The sequence below is a fragment of the Hippopotamus amphibius genome, chromosome X (genome assembly GCF_030028045.1).
Source record: "Hippopotamus amphibius kiboko isolate mHipAmp2 chromosome X, mHipAmp2.hap2, whole genome shotgun sequence".
In the NCBI taxonomy this organism is placed as follows: Eukaryota; Metazoa; Chordata; class Mammalia; order Artiodactyla; family Hippopotamidae; genus Hippopotamus; species Hippopotamus amphibius.
Genome location: NC_080203.1, coordinates 22,556,101 through 22,575,157, shown reverse-complemented (window position 1 = coordinate 22,575,157; position 19,057 = coordinate 22,556,101). Strand labels below are relative to the sequence as shown.

General features: G+C 37.0%; 1 protein-coding gene and 1 pseudogene across 2 annotated transcripts in view; both read left to right on the top strand.

Annotated features, from left to right (window-relative positions):
- SLC25A14 (solute carrier family 25 member 14) overlaps positions 1-19,057 on the top strand; it is a 40,049-nt gene that overhangs the window by 8,480 nt on the left and 12,512 nt on the right. For both annotated transcript variants that reach the window (XM_057719098.1, XM_057719099.1), the window contains exons 4-6: positions 2,039-2,133; positions 3,410-3,495; positions 14,616-14,711. In XM_057719098.1, coding sequence (XP_057575081.1) covers positions 2,039-2,133; positions 3,410-3,495; positions 14,616-14,711 — 277 coding nt within the window. The remainder of the gene's footprint in view (positions 1-2,038; positions 2,134-3,409; positions 3,496-14,615; positions 14,712-19,057) is intronic.
- LOC130842177 (RNA-binding protein 7-like) lies at positions 15,596-17,330 on the top strand (annotated as a pseudogene).

Here is a 19,057-nt window from a genome sequence, read left to right as displayed (position 1 = left end):
CCCGGAGATTTCCTTTCTGGGAACTTCTAAATTATAAATTAAAAAAAAATTTAATACTTATGAGATTATTTGGATTATCTATTTCATCTTGATGGAGTTTTGTAGTTTGTAGTTTTCAAGGAATTAGTCCATTTCTTTAAGTTGTTGAATTTATGAGCATAAGGTTGTTTGTTTTTATTTTTTTTAAATTTATTTATTATTTTTGGGGGGTACACCAAGTTCAATCATCTGTTTTTATACACATATCCCCATATTCCCTCCCTCCCTCAACTCCCCCTCGACCCTCCCTCGAGTCCCCCCCACCCTCCCTGTCCCAGTCCTCTAAGGCATCTTCCATCCTCGAGTTGGACTCACTTTGTTATACAACAACTTCCCACTGGCTATCTATTTAACAGTTGGTACTATATATATGTCTGTGCTACTCTCTCGCTTCGTCTCAGCTTCCCCTTCACCCCCCGCCCCCCCCAAACCTCGAGTTCTCCAGTCCATTCTCTGCATCTGCGTCCTTGTTCTTGTCACTGAGTTCATCAGTACCATTTTTAGATTCCGTTTATGTGAGTTAGCATACAATATTTGTCTTTCTCTTTCTGACTTACTTCACTCTGTATGACAGACTGTAGTTCTATCCACCTCATTACATATAGCTCCATCTCATCCCTTTTTATAGCTGAGTAATATTCCATTGTATATATATGCCACATCTTCTTTATCCATTCATTTGTTGATGGGCATTCAGGTTACTTCCATGTCCTGGCTGTTGTAAATAGTGCTGCAATAAACATTATGGTACATGTTTCTTTTGGGATTATGGTTTTCTTTGGGTATATGCCCAGGAGTGGGATTACTGGATCATATGGTAGTTCTATTTGTAGTTTTTTAAGGCACCTCCAAATTGTTTTCCATAGTGGCTGTACCAACTTACATTCCCAAGCATAAGGTTGTTTATAATATTCTTTTATTATTCTTTTAATGACTGTAGAATTGTAGTGCTGTTCCCTGTTTTATTCCTGATATTGGCAACATTTCTTTTCTCTTTTTACTACCATGACCCTTGCTAGAGGTTTATTAGTTTTATTGATTTTTTTTCAAGATAACTTTTTGTTTTATTGATTTCTGTTTATTTCCTGTTTTCAATTTTATTAATTTACACTCTTTATTATTTACTTTCTTCTGCTTGATTTGGGTTCATTTTGCTCTTTTTTCTAGTTTTCCTGAGGGTAGGAACTTAGATTATTGATTTTCAGACTTTCCCTCTTTTCTAATGTAAGCATTTTGTGCTATAAATTTCTCTCTCAGCACTGCTTTGGCTGCATCCCATATATTTTAATAGGTTGAAGTTTCATTTTCATTCAATTCTGTGTATTTGAAAAATATACCTGGGACTTCCTAGGTGGCACAGTGGTTAAGAATCTGCCTGCCAATGCAGGGGACATGGATTCGATCCCTGCCCCAGGAAGATACCACATGCCATGCAGCAACTAAGCCCATGTGCCACAACTACTGAGCCCATGTGCTGCAACTACTGAAGCCTGCACGCCTAGAGCCCATGTTTTGCAACGAGAAGCCACCAAAATGAGGAGCCCGCGCACCACAGTGAAGAGTAGCCCCTGCTTGCTGCAACTGGTGAAAGCCTGTGTGCAGTAATGAAGACCCAATGCAGCCAATAAATAAATAAATAAGTAAATAAATTTATTAAAAAAATAATAAAAAATATACCCATGTCACCCATGGATTGTTTAGAAGTATCATTTAATTTCCAAGTGTTTGTGGATTTCCTTATTGCTTTCCAGTTTAATTCCGTTATGGTCAAAGAACATACTCTATATGATTTCAGTTATTTTAAATTTTTGAGGTTTGTTTTATGACCCAAATGTGCTCTCTCGGTGAAAGTTCCATTGGTGCTTAAAAAAATGCATATTTTGCTGTTTTTATGGAATGAGGTGGGTGACGGAAGTGAGTAGGCTGTCTAGATATGTATAATCTGCAAGTGCATGTTAAGTATAACTGACTTTCGTTTTCCTTTCCTTCTTTTTGGCAGAATTGCTCCTGCTTTACTAAGACAGGCATCATATGGCACCATTAAAATTGGCATTTACCAGAGCTTGAAGAGATTATTTGTAGAACGTTTAGAAGGTCAGTATAGACTCCTTGTTCTCTTTTGAGGTAACACTCAAAGGGATTGTTGAAATCCTGCTTAGTGAGAAGTGTTCATCACAGGGTGCCTGAGAATGGCTAACAGTCATTGCAAGGATAAACTAAGCTTGTACTGATTTGGGCTTAATACTTGCAGAGGTGATATATAGGTTAGAGGGCCCTGCTCTTCAAGTTTGTTCCTTTTCCTGTCAAACAAACAAAAGCTTCTGGTCATCACAGAGGGGACATGAAACAAACTTGTTGAGAAAATTTATGCTGTGCTCATCTATAAGAGGACTTCATCCATAAGGAATCCTTTAGCTGTGAGTTTTGATAAGCTTTGGTTAGGTAGAGTGGTTTTATGTATATATAAAATATGGCCACCTTAACCCACATTCAGTATTACCATATGTCTCTCTATTTGCTGCTGTAGCTTTTTAAGCTGGGATACTGTACTAAAGTCGTTATTTTACTATAGGCCTGAGGCTATTTCATAGTTGGGGACAGCTGGAGAGCTTTTCGGTTAGTAATGTCCTTTGAATTGCTTTATGGTCTAAATCAACTTTTTCTGGAGCCTCTTCTTTGAGGATCCTGAAGGTTTCTAGTCCTAAAATAATTTCCTTTTACAGATTCTTCACTTGGGTTTACCTAGTTTCTATTTGTAGGCTCTTTATAGTGAGGAGGCGTGGTGAAGATTGAATTTTAGAACAATATGCTCTATGGTTTCTTTGTCCTTTTTTCTAGCTGAGAGGATTTAGTTCCAAATGACTAGTTTTCCACATTTAACTACAGAAATCTTCTGTAAATACATAGAAGCTAGTAGATATAAGGCCAATTAAAATTAATATTTTAGGTAATTTTTTTCTATTAGACATAAGCTTTTGTCTTTTAACATTCAGTTCCTGAGTCTTTAGAGTTGATGATTCTCTGGAAAAAGACTTAAAATTTTTTTTCTTAAGTGTTTGAAGTGATTGAAGGGGAAATAGCACATTCTGAATTTATGTGGGATATTGGCAGTTATATAGAATAACAGGATATATTCCAGTGTGTTTTAGAAATATTTTAAAGTAATGATTTATGTTTTACAAACTTTATATGTTTCGGTACTGATTTGGAACCTAGAAATATTTGAGTTTCTTTATTTCATAAACTTTGTAGTTCATTTCTATAGTCAAATCTCTGAGCATGGTTCCCTTCCTGTGATAGCTCAGTACTCTGTTCTCAGAAATTGGTACCTCTTACAAGCAGACCTTTCTTTTTTTATTCCTTTTTACAGATGAAACTCTTTTAATTAATATGATATGTGGGGTAGTGTCAGGAGTGATATCTTCCACTATAGCCAATCCCACCGATGTGCTAAAGGTAAGAGAAGTCTGGCAGCATTGGATGTATGCAGTGTGAAGCGGAAAGAGCATGACCTTTGAGTCAGGTTTGGGCTCAGATCCCCACTCTGTCACTTGCCAGCTGTAAAACCTTGGGCAAATCACTTAGCTGCTTTGAGCCTCAGTTTCCTCATTTGTAAAATGAAGATAATTCAGTATGTATTGCATAGGGTTGTTAAGGATTAAAGGTAACATGTAAGTAAACTGTTTATCACTGTACTTGGTAGGTAGTAGATGCTTAATAAATAGTAGTCAATTTATTATGATATGCATTAATCCATTGGTTTTCAAACCAGAGTATGCAAACCTTTGTAGGTTCTTTCCAAGGGGGCTATGCAATTTTTTAAGGGAATCAATTTCCAGATCCCTTACTTTCTTTGTACCCTTCTCAAAAACTGATCTGAGAATGAACTTGTGTTTAGAATAGCCCTTGCCCCACTTTACAAAAGAAAGGCATATTCCCCTACTCATTCTAAATGTTAGTATGGCATATTGACCTGTGGTGTAACCTGGAGTATCAGACAAAGGGATATAGTGAAATACAGTTTTTAGAGAAACCTCCTTTAATAACTAATTGAGCTGCCTTAAGACTATAATTGTTGCTATCGTTTCATGTATTATCCATGTTCCTATTAAGGATGCTATTAAGATCTTAAAAATTATTTTAGGGGGAATGTGAGAAAAAAAAGTAAGAGAATATATGCTTTATTTATTTGAAACCACAGGTGGCTAGGTTGGAGGAGGGGAGATCTGATGTGATTCAGAGAGTTTTCGGAACCAAGAAAGTGACTTGAAAAACACACACGTAAAAGAAACCAGTGGTGGTTGATGAAGAAATGATATGAAATGATATTTCTAGATTAAATTGAGAATAATTTAGTTACATAATTTTTATATCACTTTAGATTTACAGAACAAGCATTTTTTTTTTTTTTTTTTGGCACACGGGCTTAGTTGCTCCGTGGCATGTGGGATCTTCCTGGAGCTGAGGGATCGAACCCGTGACCTCTGCATTGTCAGGCGGATTCTTAACCACTGCGCCACCTAGGAAGCCCCTGAACAAGCATTTTTTTAAGCTCTTTATTGGAACATAATTGTTTTACACTTCTGTACCAGTTTTTGAGGTACACCAAAGTGAATCAGCTGTATTTATACATATATTCCCATATCCCCTCCCTCCCGTGATGCCCTCCCACCCTTCCTGTCCTGGCCCTCTAAGGTGTCACCCATCATCGGGTTGATCTCCCTTTGTTATACAGCAACATCCCACTAGCTATCTGTTTTACAGTTGGTAGTGTATATATGTTTGTGCTACTCTCTCACTTCATCCCAGCTTCCCCTTTGCCCCCCATGCCCCCAACTCTGTGTCCTCCAGTGCATTCTCTGCATCTGCATCCTTATTCTTGCCCTGCCACTGGGTTCATCAGTACCATTTTTTTTTTAGATTCCATATATATGAGTTAGCATACAGTATTTGTTTTTCTCTTTCTGGCTTACTGCACTCTCTATGACAGACTCTAGGTCCATCCACCTCATTACATATAGCTCCACTTCATTCCTTTTTATGGCTGAGTAATATTCCATTGTATATATGTGCCACATCTTCTTTATCCATTCATCTATTGATGGGCATTTAGTTTGCTTCCAGGTCCTGGCTATTGTAAATAGTGCTGCAATGAACATTATGGTACATGTTTCTTTTGGGATTATGGCTTTCTCTGGGTATATGCCCAGGAGTGGGATTACTGGATCATATGGTAGTTCTATTTGTAGTTTTTTAAGGAACCTCCAAACTGTTTTCCATAGTGGCTTGTACCAACTACATTCCCACCAACAGTGCAGGAGAGTTCCCTCTTCTCCACACCCTCTCTAACATATATTGTTTCCAGATTTTTTGATGATGGCCATTCTGACCAGTGTGAGGTGATCCCTCATTGTGGCTTTGACTTGCATTTCTCTAATGATTAGTGATGTTGAGCATCTTTTCATGTGTTTGTTGGCCATCTGGATGTCTTCTTTGGAGAACTGTCTATTTAGGTCTTCCGCCCATTTGTGGATTGGGTTATTTGCTTTTTTGATATGAAGCTGCATGAGCTGCTTGTATATTTTGGAGGTTAATCCTTTGTCCGTTGCTTCGTTGGCAAGTATTTTCTCCCATTCTGAGGGTTGCCTTCTAGTCTTGTTTATGGTTTCTTTTGCTGTGCAAAAGCTTTTAAGTTTCATTAGGTCCCATTTGTTTATTCTTGATGTTATTTCCATTATTCTAGGGGGTGGGTCCAAAAGGATCTTGCTTTGATGGATGTCATAGAGGGTTCTGCCTATGTTTTCCTCCAGGAGTTTTATAGTGTCTGGCCTTACATTTAGGCCTTTAATCCATTTTGAGTTTATTTTTGTGTATGTTGTTAGGAAGGGTTCTAATTTCATTATTTGACATGTTGCTGTCCAATTTTCCCAGCACCACTTATTGAAGAGGCTGTCTTTTTTCCATTGTATATTCTTGCCTCCTTTGTCAAAGATAAGGTGTCCATATGTGTTTGGGCTTACCTCTGAGTTCTCTATTCTATTCCATAGATCTTCCTTTCTATTTTTGTGCCAGTACAATACTGTCTTGATCACTGTGGCCTTGTAGTATAGTTTGAAGTCAGGAAGCTAATTCCACCAACTCCATCTTTCCTTCTCAAGATTGCTTTGGCTATTCGGGGTCTTTTGCCTTTCCATACAAATCGTAAGATTTCATATTCTAGTTCTGTGAAAAATGCATTGGTAATTTGATAGGGATTGCACTGAATCTCTAAATTGCTTTGGGTAAAATAGTCATCATCACAATGTTGATTCTTCCAATCCAAGAACATGGTATGTCTCTCCATCTGTTTGTATCGTCTTTGATTTCTTTCATCAGTGTCTTATAGTTATCTTCATACAGGTCTTTTGCCTCCTTAGGCAGGTTTATTCCTAGGTATTTTATTCTTTTTGTTGCAATGGTAAATGGGAGAGTCTCCTTAATTTCTCTTTCTGCTCTTTCATTGTTAGTGTATAGGAATGCAAGAGATTTCTGTGCATTAATTTTATATCCTGCTACTTTACTAAATTCATTGATTAGTGCTAGCAGTTTTCTGGTAGCATCTTTAGGGTTTTCTATGTGTAATATCATGTCATCTGCAAAGAGTGACAGTTTTCCTTCTTCTTTTCCAATTTGGATTCCTTTTATTTCTTTTACTTCTCTGATTGCTGTGGCAAGGACTTCCAAAACTATGTTGAATAATAATGCTGAGAGTGGACACCCTTGTCTTGTTCCTGTCCTTAGAGGGAATTCTTTCAGTTTTGCACCCTTTAGAACAATGTTGGCTGTTGGTTTGTCATATATGGCTTTTATTATGTTGAGGTAATTTCCTTCTATGCCCATTTTCTGGAGAGTTTTTTTTTATCATAGATGGATGTTGAATTTTTTCAAAAGCTTTTTCTGTGTCTATTGAGATGATCATATGGTTTTTATCCTTCAGTTTGTTAACATGATGTATCACATTGATTGATTTGCGTATGTTGAAGGATGCTTGCATCCCAGGGATAAACCCCACTTGATCATGGTGTATGATCTTTTTAGTGTGCTGTTGGAGTCTGTTAGCTAGTATTTTGTTGAGGATTTTTGCATCTAAATTCATCAGTGATATTGGCCTGTAATTTTCTTTTTTTGTGACATCTTTGCCTGGTTTTGGTATCAGGGTGATGGTGGCCTTGTAGAATGAGTTTGGGAGTGTTCCTCCTTCTGCTATATTTTGGAACATTTTGGGAAGGATAGGTGTTAGCTCTTCTCGAAATGTTTGAGAGAATTTGCCTGTGAAGCCATCTGGCCCTGGGCTTTTGTTTGTCGGGAGATTTTTAATCACAGTCTCAATTTCCGTACTTGTGATGGGTCTGTGCATATTTTCTATTTCTTCCTGGTTCAGTCTTGGAAGATTGTATTTTTCTAAGAATGTATCCATTTCTTCCAGGTTATCCAATGTATTGGCATATAGTTGCTTGTAGTAGTCTCTCATGATCTTTTGTATTTCTGAGGTGTCCGTTGTTACTTCTCCTTTTTCATTTCTAATTCTGTTGATTTGCATCTTCTCCCTTTTTTCCTGATGAGTCTGGATAATGGTTTATCAATTTTGTTTCTCTTCTCAAAGACCCAGCTTTTAGTTTTATTGATGTTTGCTACTGTTTCCTTCCTTTCTTTTTCATTTATTTCTGCTCTGATCTTTATGATTTCTTTCCTTCTGCTCACTTTGGGGTTTTTTTTTTTCGTCTTTCTCTAATTGTTTTAGGTGTAAGGTTAGGTTGTTTATTTGATATTTTTCTTGTTTCTTAAGGTAGGACTGTATTGCTATAAACTTCCCTCTTAAAACTGCTTTTGCTGTGTCCCATAGGGTTTGGGTTGTGTTTTCATTGTCATTTGTTTCTAGATATTTTTTGATTTCCTCTTTGATTTCTTTAGTGATTTCTTGGGTCTTTAATAGCATATAGTTTAGCCTCCATGTGTTTGTATTTTTTAGTTTTTTTTCCTGTAATTGATATCTAGTCTCTTGACATTGTGGTCAGAGAAGATGCTTGATGTGATTTCAATTTTCTTAAATTTACCAAGGCTTGATTTGTGACCCAAGATGTGATCTATCCTGGAAAATGTTCCATGTGCACTTGGGTAGAAAGTGTATTCTGTCGTTTTTGGATGGAATGTCCTATAAATATCAATTCAGTCGAGATGGACTAATGTGTCATTTAAAGCTTGTGTGTCCTTATTTATTTTCTGCTTGGATGATCTGTCCATTGATGTAAGTGGCATGTTCAAGTCTCCTACTATTATTGTGTTACTGTCAATTTCCCCTTTTAGGGCTGTTAGCATTTGCCTTATGTATTGAGGTGCTCCTATGTTGGGGGCTTAGATATTTACAATTGTTATATGTTCTTCTTGGATGGATCCCTTGATCATTATGTCGTGTCCTTCCTTGTCTCTTGTGATAGTCTTTACTTTAAAGTCTAATTTGTCTGGTATGAGTATTGCTATTCCAGCTTTCTTTTGACTTCCGTTTGCATGGAATAACGTTTTCCATCCCTTTACTTTCAGTCTATATGTGTCCCTTGGTCTGAAGTGGGTTTCTTGTAGGCAGCATATGTAAGGGTCTTGTTTTTGTATCCACTCAGCCAGTCTGTGTCTTTTGGTTGGAGCATTTAATCCATTTACATTAAAGGTGATTATTGACATGTGTTTTTCTGTTATCTTTTTCTTAATTGTTTTGGGTTTGTTTTTGTAGGTGTTTTCCTTCTCTTGTGTTTCCTACTTAGAAAAGTTCCTTTAGCATTTGTTGTAAGGATGGTTTGGTGGTGCTGAATTCTCTTAACTTTTGCTTGTCTGTAAAGCTTTTGATTTCTAGGTCGAATCTGAATGAGTTTCTTGCTGGGTAGAGTATTCTTGGCTGTAGGTTTTTCTCTTTCAGGACTTTCAGTATATCCTGCCATTCCTTCTGGCCTGCAGAGTTTCTGCAGAAAGATCAGCTGTTATCCTTATGAGTTTTCCCTTATATGTTATTTGTTGCTTTTCTCTGGCTGCTTTTAATATTTTTTGTTTGTGTTTAATTTTCATTAGTTTGATTAGTATGTGCCTTGGTGTATTTCTCCTTGGGTTTATTCTGTATGGGACTCTCCGTGCTTCTTGGACTTGATTAATTATTTCCTTTCCCATGTTGGGGAAGTTTTCCAGTATAACCTCTTCAAATATTTTCTCAGACCCTTTCTTTTCTCTTCTTCTTCTGGGATGCCTATAATTCGAATGTTGGTGCACTTAATGTCGTCAGCAAGGTTTCTGAGACTGTCTTCTATTCTTTTTATTCTTTTTTCTCTTTCCTGCTCTGTGGCAGTTACTTCCCCCATTCTATCTTCCAACTCACTTATTCGTTCTTCTGCCTCAGTTATTCTGCTGTTTATACCATCTAGAGTATTTTTAATTTCGGTTATTTTGTTGTCCATTACTGTTTGTTTGCTCTTTAGTTCTTCTGAGTCCTTATTAACTGTTTCGTGTGTTTTCTCTGTTTTGTTGTCCAGATTTTGGATCATCTCTACTATCATTACTCTGAATTCTTTTTCAGGTCTTTTTCCTATTTCCTCTTCATTTATTTGGTCTTGTGGGGTTTTTTCCTGCTCCTTTTCCTGCATGGTGTTTCTTTCTTTTTTCAGTTTGTCTAATTTATAGGATTTGCTTTTTCCTTTCCCTATGCTGCCTAGTACTAATTCCTCTTGTTTCTGCCCTCTGCCCCCTGTGGTGGGGTTTGTCCAGTGTCTTGAGTAGGCTTCCTGGTGGGGGGGTCTGGTGTCTGCTTTCCGGTGTGTGGCTCTGTGTCTTTTCTCTCTGATGAGCATGGCCGTGTCAGGTGGTGTGTTTTAGGGTATCTGTGAGGTTAATGTGGCTTTAGGTAGTCTGTGTGCTGATGGGTAGGTTTGTGTTCCTGTCTTGTTTGTAGTTTGGTGTCAGGTGTCCAGCACTGGCAATTGCAAATAATTGGACGAAGCCAGGTCTTTGACTCTGATACAGGGCTCTGTGAGAGTTCTCTGCAGTTAATCTTCCCTGTGTTTGAGGACTCCCTAGTAGTCTAGCATTCTGTATTCAGTGCTCCCTCCCCAGAGCCTCCTACTTGACTTCTGATGGAGTAGTCCAGACTTCAGAGGTTGCATGTCCCAGCAGTAAAGGGGTTTAAAGACGACTGTCCAAGCCCCAGACTAATGGCAGAGTGTTGAGTCAAATACTAAATCAAGGAAACACATACATGTGTAAGACACACAAATACTGAATCCAATAGAACACAAGGCATTAGAAAGACCTGACAGAAGAACCCCAGTATGCAATCAGACAGTCAAAGAGAAAACCAACAGAAATTAAAAAAAAAAAGAAAAAAATAAAAACAACAAAAAAACCCCCAAACCACACACACACCAACACAAATCCAGGGAGATTTTGAAAGCTAGGATCAAATATAATAACGAGCAAGAGTACCACCAGACAGACTGAGGATTCTCTGGATGAAATCAGACAATTATACTTAGAACTAAGATAATGACCAAATATAATAATAAAAACCAAAGCAGTGTGTCACCTGGAGAATAAAACAAGGAAACAGAGCAGACCGATAATATTGTTTATAAGTATATTAAGATAAAATAAACTAAAGAAGGATAGAAGACAGAGCAACAGAAGAGCATAGTGGGACTGGAAATATGAAAAGAAAAAGAAAGGAGAGAAAAAAATAGAAATGTATAAAAGATAGAGAAGGAAAGAAGGTAGGAGAGATAAAGTTAGCACTGCAAAAAACTTAGCTCAAATAGAAATATGTAAAAAGTCTAAAAAGAAAAATAGAAGAAAAAATAGAATAAAAGAATAAAAAATATGTTATAATATGTGTAGATCCCTTAGGACTAAGATCCCAATTAATTTAAAAAAAACCCCACATACACAAACACATATCCAGGGAAATTTTGAAAGCTAAGATCAAATATAATAAAGAGGAAGAGTACAATCAGACCACCTGAAGATTCTCAAAACAAAATCAGACAGTTATTATCAGAACTAGGATAAAGATCAAACCTAATAATAAAAACCAAAGCAGTGTGTCGTCTGGAGAATAAAGCAAGGAAACAGTGCTGAGTGATTATAAGTATATTGATTATAAGTATATTAAGATAAAAGAAACTAAAAAAGGATAGAAGACAGGGCAACAGAAGAGTATAGTATGACTGGAAATATGAAAAGAAAAAGAAAAAATAGAAATGTATAAAGGATAAAGAAGAAAAGAAGGTAGGAGAGATACAGTCAGCACTACAAAAAACTTATCTGGAAATAGAAATATATAAAAAGGCTAAAAATAAAAATAGAAGAGAAATAGATTAAAAAACATGTTATATAACGTGTAGATCCCTTAGGACTAAGATCGTAATTAATTAAAAAACAAAAAAGCTAGAACCGACCCCAGAATGGACCAAATCAATAGAATTAATAATATTTCTGTTTCTTTGGGGTCTCAGCTGTAAGTATCCTTATACCCGCCTTGGGTTTTTTATATTACTCTGCAACTAGTAGAGCTTCCCTTATTGTTTGTCTGTAAGCGCTGGTGTGTGGAGAGAGAGAGGGTGCAATAGTGGCTCCTTCCCCTGGAAGTGAGTGAACAGTGGCACCCTGCCTGGGTTGCAGCAGCTCGGGTGGTGCCTGTTGCAGAGGGACACTGGTGGCTCAGGTGTAAACAGAATGTCTCCAGAGCTGAGCCACTCTATGGACTTTTGACTCTTGGCTGCAGGCACTCTAGGCCAGACCCACCCGGAGGCCTTTGTTATCCCTGAATGCGTTAGCCAGGCCCAGAGCGGTCCTTCCTTTGTCTGTCACAGGCACTGAGAGAGAGTGGCCCTTCCCCCCTGCTTGTGAGTCAGCAGTACCCAGCCGCCACCATGGCTGCCAAGCTTTCCGGTAGGCATTCTCGACTGCAGATTTCTTCCCTCCTGTCCTCTCAGTCCGTCTCCCCACTGCCAACAGTGTTTCTCACCCTGAACCAGTTTTCCAATTCCCATGTTTCAGCTCCCAGACTCCCTGTTCAGCTGTGAACCATCGTCTCAGTCCGGACACGCTGAGCCATGGTGCGGACTCTCCGTGTGTTTCTCACTCTTTCCCGCCTGCCACAGCTCAGCTGCTTCACCCTCTTTGAACAGTCCCAAATGTCTCCCTTCTGACCCAGGGAAATTCCCCATTGGAGAAGGGGTTTCCCCATCAGATAAGCGCCGTTTACCCGAATTCGGCAGTCTCCCCTCTGTTTCACATCCCCCTGATCCAGGGTGTGGGACCCATCCCTTTCCTTTCTTCTCCTCCTCTTTCTCCTTTTTTTCCTTCCCTCTGTCCTACCCAGTTATGTTGGGATCTTTGCAGTCCTTTCTGGTGTCTTAGGTCATCTGCTGATGTTCAGCTGGTTCTTGGGGAGAATTATTGCATCTTTTGATGTATTCCTGATGCATCTGTGGAGAGGGATGCATTCCATGTCATTCTACTTCACTGCCATCTTTCTGACTAGAACAAGTATTTTTGAAGATAATTCACTATATCCTAAAACCCCAAAATATTTGCAATGTAATTACACTTGTTAGAATGTGCTTTTCAAGAACAATAATGTTTAATTCCCTATTTTTCCTTTGTTATCCATCAGGATCCTAAACTTAATCACCTAAGTGATTCACTTCAATTTGCTGTCGCTCTGACCTGTCTGGTACAATTGCAACCATTGACCAATGCTACAATCTACCTTTTCCTTTCTTATACTTGGGTAGGGCTGAGTGGTGAGTAGTGCTGGGGAATGGAGGGTCAGGGGTAGTCACAATCTTATATAGGAGTTATAATCAAAGTTGGGCAGTTTCATCCTTTCACTTATCCTTGAATAGCTCTTTCTCTGAACTATGTGCTGCTTCCTTGCCTTTGTGCATATAGTTCTCTTTTTGTCTGCAATGCCTTTTCCTCCTTTCCTCGTGAGTTTATCCTTCAAGGCTGCTCGGGAACAGGGCCAGGACTAGGACAAGGCAAATGAGATATTCCCACTGGGTGCAAAACTTTGAGGGTGTGCCAGAAGAAACCCTCAATAATCAAGAGGAATAACACTTTTATGCAAAAGTTTTCAAAAATTAAAATGAATGTGAAAAATTCATGATGAACAAAATAGCTATATTTTGTACAGTGCATCTCACTTGCTTACTCTAATCCTGCCTTGTTGGATCCGATCCTGTCTTTAATTACAATTTTGATACTTGGTTCATCATGAGTTTTTGTGCATTAATTTTGATTTTTTTAAAATATTGCATTAAGGTATTATTTATCTGGATTACTGAGGTTTTCTACATCCCCCCCACTACATTTTGTGCCTGAGGAAAGTGGCACACTTGCCTTACCCTCATCCCAGCGCTACTCAGGAATCACCTCCATGAAGAAGTCTTCTACTTACCATAGGATATTTGTGGGTTCAATTTGTCTTTGTGATAGTTTCTATTCCATTTTAATTTGGTTTAGATTTTATTTCAAAACTTTTAGTAGTAGCAGTTGACTTTCCAGATTAAAACATGCTTCTGTAACATGACTTACCAAGAACATTTATTTAAACCTAGAGTTGTGCCTCATGAAAATCAGGCCTACATTTGGGTCACTAGTATTTAGTGACTGACTACTATGATCTATGTGTGCAGTCAGTGGGAAATTGTACCATATCTTTCACATGGCCTTTTAATGCTATATTTCCTTTCTTGTGCCTCTCAAAGGCTACTTTGCAGATTATAGTATTATGCTTTCTACAAGTAAAACTCAATTTAAGGTCGTATAAGCATTAAATTAGATTTAAAAACTTTTTTGCTGCTTTTTATACTTCAGTAAGCAGTGCATGTGCAATATAGTCAAAAGTGGAAGGCAGGAAAAAAACATGAAAGAGAAAAATGCCCACTTGCAGCTTCATCACTTAGACTTTAAGCCACTGTCAACATTTGGGTGTGTATGTTCAGTCAGTCTCTTTGTTACACATATGGTTATTTTTAAGTTTACAAGTTTTTGATAAAAATGATATACCATATATACTGCTTTGCAACCTGCTTTTTCTATTTAGCAGTTAATTGTTGACATTTTCCAATATCAAGTATTATTCTAGAATAAAACTTTATGGCTGCATAGTATTCCAGTACATGGATTTATCATAACTTATACAATTAATCCTTTGTTGTTATTTTTGGACATGTAGGTTGTTTCTAATTTTTCACTAATCATAGTTTAAATGGATTATTTTCTACCCCCACTGAGTACTTGTTCTTTCTTTTCCACAAATTTTCTTCCAACTCCAGAAATGATGGACTTAGTATGAGGAATGTGAACCTGATGAAAATCGTCTTTATAAAATATACTTTGACACAAATCAATTGTTTCTATATATAGCTTGTCATTAATTTCATCGTAATAGTAGGCTGGTTTTTTCATAATTCCCAAATTCTGTTTTTTTCATTTTAAGTGAGTGAACATCTCATTTTGGTTCTCTGTCAAAACAGAATGTTCACCTCTTCTGATTTTAGATTCGAATGCAGGCTCAAGGAAGCTTGTTCCAAGGCAGCATGATTGGCAGCTTCATTGATATATACCAACAAGAAGGTACCAGGGGTCTGTGGAGGGTGAGTACTCTTTTCTTGGAATTAGTCTTTACACAGTTCCTAGAATTTGCAAAGAATACCTTTTATATAAAGCCATAAAATTGTGAATTGTCACCTTATACTGTTAAGATTCTTGGTAACCCAAAAAATAAGGTAAGAAGCTCCTTGTCACCTATGAAAGGACCAAAACTTATCAATCATCTTTATTTCTGCTTAATGTTTGGGGATTGTATGTGTGAGAGAAGTTATTATATTATTTGAGATAACCATTTAGGTTTGTTCAAATCCACAGTGAATTTAATTCTTCAATGTATATTTTTGCAAGTTTTGTACTAACACAGCAATGTATGTTTATGGTAGTCTCTGTAGTGCTTATGATCAAAAGTTGTTACCTAAAACAACTTTTTTTAATGTTATAAAAGGTAAAAGATGTACTATAATATATTGAGAAAATACAAAAAAGAGAAAAACATCCAGTAGTCCCACTAGCTAGAGATATCGCTCTTAACATTTTGTCTCATTATTTTCCAGTCTGTCTATACTTTGGTTTTTTTTTTTTTTGTTCCTAAAACTTTTTATCCTGTTTTAATCACTTAAGTTTGTAATATTAAATGAGACTACTAGCAGTAGAGAGTAGAATGGGAAATTCATTAATAGACTCTTGAAAGAGAGAGCTTGGGGACTTCCTTGGTGGTCCATTGGTTAAGACTCCGAGCTTCCACTGCAGGGGGCACGGGATCTATCCCTGGTCAGGGAACTACAATCCTGCATGCCACGCAGTGTGGCCAAAAGGAAAAAAAACAACAACAAAGTAAGAGAGATCTTTGCTTTTATTCTTCATAGTTTTCCTTAACTGCTTACTATAAAAATGTTCAAACATACAGAAAAGTTGAGAGAACAGAGCAATGAACACCTACACACCTGGATTAAATGACTCAGTTTGGCCATATTTGCTTTATCTACTTATGTGTATATACACACATATACACATACATACACACACACACACACACTGTCTCTCTCTCTTTTTCTTTTTTTGCTAAACTATTTGAAAGGAAGTTGCAGACATCGTGGTACTCTCTAAGTACTTCATTATGCACCTCCTAAGAATAAGGACATTCTGCTACATAGTAACAATACCATTGTCACAGCTAAGAAAATTAATAAGTCCCTAATACCTAATATTCATTCCATATTCAAATTTCCTTTATTGATGAGATCAGGCCAGTTTTCTTATAAAATGTTTCCTTGCATTTCCCCTGTATTTTTTGTAAGGTGGAAGTTAGATCTGTTGGCTTGATTAGATGCATGGTAAACAGTTTTGGTAAGAGAACTTCATAGATGACACTGTATTTCATATTGCATCTCAGCAAGAGGCATGTAATGTTAGGTTGTCCCAAAATTAGTGATGCCAAGTTTGTTTACTTGTTAAGATGATCTTACCAGGTCTTACCATAATAAAAGATAAGTTTTTTTCCCCATTGCAATTAGCAAGTAATTTGTAGGGTGATATTCTAACAACATGCATATATCCTATTACTTAATGACCTTTCACCAAATGATCTTGGCATCCATTAATGATCCTTGAGGTTTACTTTTGGATAAAAAGCCCTTTAAGGTACACTTTCTTGATTAGTCTAATTTAAAACCAGAAAATAGGAGCTGTTCCACCAGGTAGGCGGCTGGAATCAGCCTTCTCCTTTGGTTTTCCGGCCCGCATTGGGCCGGGCCCAATGGCCATCCCCGCTTTCTTGGCACAAGTGGGACGAATCCGTCCCAGCACCCGACAGGAAGTAGCCATGCCTCACAGGAGGTCAGTTTGTCATATCCCCAGCATCATGTTGGAAATTCAAGCCCTACTTCTACATCTCCTAGCAGATATGAAAGGACAGTGGATAACATGACTGCATCAGCACAGATAATTCAGAGATCTTCAGAAAATTTTCAGAGACAAGCAGTGATGAACAGTGCTTTGAGACAGATGTCATATGGAGGGAAATTTAGTTCCCCACATCAGGATCAATCAGGAGTTTCCCCATCAGTTCAGTCACATAATCATACTTTTAACCAGTCTTGAAGCTCCCCGTGGTGCCAAGATACACCATTATCACAGCAAAAAGTCAGACAGAATTCTCATCCCTACATAGTGGATAGACATTATAGCCGTGAGCAGCGTTACACTGATCATGGGTCTGACCATCATTACAGAGGGAACAGAGATGATTTCTTCTATGAAGACAGGAATCACGATGGCTGGAGCCATGGCTATGATAACAGAAGAGACAGTGGTAGAGATGGGAAATGGCGCTCATCTTGACACTAACAAGTGTTAAAAGGATGTTTTCATAGGGTCATTCTGGGCTCTTTTTGTTATGTTGTTTCTGGGAATTTTTCTTAAGAAAAACTGTATAGAGCAGCTTTACAGGTTGCCACATTTCTTTATAAAATTTTTAAAACCTACTTGCAGTCAAATACGGAAATGAGAAGAATTGTGGTTCTAGTTTTGTTACATTAATAAGCTTTCACCTTAGGGTTTTGAGAAGAGGAAAGGGTTTTATGCAGAAGAAAGTGCCACAATCCTCATCATTTTAGACAGTTGAGGAAGGGGGTGTGTTATATGGATTGGTTGTATTATGAAGCAAGTTTTTAATTATCTGTTATCTTTTTGTGTGGCAAGAAGTTTCTTGTTAGTGAATCAGACTTTTGGTGTATGTAGTGGAAAACGTTCAAGTTGATAATCTGAAATGACTCAGTATTTTGTTAATAAATGAGAAAATGTAACTTCAGTGATTCATTTTGCTAACATTTGAGAAAACCTTTTGGTCAAGTTTGGAGATAAATCATGTTATTTAACTTCTTAGAGAACTTAAGTGTAAGTTCTGTGACATGATCTTGAGTTTTACTGTAATTGAGCATATAAGTATACATCTACACATGCTGTTTCATTAGAAAATTTTAGGATTTGCTCATTAAATTATGTTTGAGGTATGACTGAAGTCACTCAGGAAGTTAAATATCTCTAAATGTATTTTTTACAGTAAAAATACAGTGTTAATGTAAATCTTTTTATGGAAGAACAAAAATGTAAATGCATAGTCAGATAAAATGGTAAAATGTTTTACTGAAAGTATACTTTTTTGGGAAGAAAAGGTTCATGAAACCTTTAAGTGTTGCCTCTATCACTGAAACTTCTAAAATTTTAACATATTCAAAGTGCCCAGGACAAGTGACAAGGACACATTTTATTATGGAGATTGTACAGGTTATTTTCTGTTTCTGTTTAAACATTTGAAAGAATTTAGTCTAAAACACTTTGATTTAAAAATTTTTAAATCTTGTTTAACAAAACTTTTAGGTATCAAGATGCTATTTCCCTTTCATTGTAGAGCTTGTTTATAAAAATTTATTCCTTGAAAAATTTGGATCCTTTTTAATATTAACTACAGCATTTGTACTATGTTGCTTTTTAATATATTGAAAACAAAAACAAAAAAAAATAAAACCAGAATCTGGAACCAGCTAGGACTTTTTCCACAAACTAAAGCTGAGGGGAAGACAAAGACAGAGCAATAAACAGAATTGGAGAGTTTGTCAGGGGAACATATCTATTTTATTTTTATTTAAAATAACCTTTTATTGTGGTAAAATATATATAACATAAAATTTTACATTGTTGTACAACAAGTCTCCAGAATTCTTTTCATCCTGCAAAATTGGCACTGTGTACCCATTAAAATACAGCTCCCCATTTCTTCCTCCCCCACCCCCGGCCACCAACCTTGTATTATCTATCTATGAATTTGATGGTTCTGGGTACCTCATATAAGTGGAATCATACAGTATTTGTGTTTTAATTACTAGCGTATTTCACTTAGCACAATATCCTCAAGGTTCATTCATGTCATCACATGGGTCAGAATTTCCTTTTTAAGGCCGAATAATATTCCATTATATGCATATACCACATTTTGTTAACCCATTCACCCATTAATGGATGTTTAGTTTTGTTTCTGTATCTTGGCTCTTGTGAAAAATGCTGCTGTGAACATGGATATGCAGATACCTCTTCAAGACTGATTTCCGTTCTTTTGTGTATATACCCAGAAGTGGGATTGCTGGATTGCACGGTAATTCTAGGTTTAATTTTTTGAGGAAGTGAACATAGCTACTTTTATGATCCAGGCTATTTACGTCATCCAGGCATGTAAGGTAAAGAAGTGAAATACATTGTGTCATGTATTCTTTTGACACAGACATGCATTATTTACATATTAAAATATGGAATCTGTTTTTTTCATTTCAACAAGGAAGTGTGTTTGCATTTTTCTTCAAACATATGTCTGTATTTTATTTTCCTGCTTTGATTG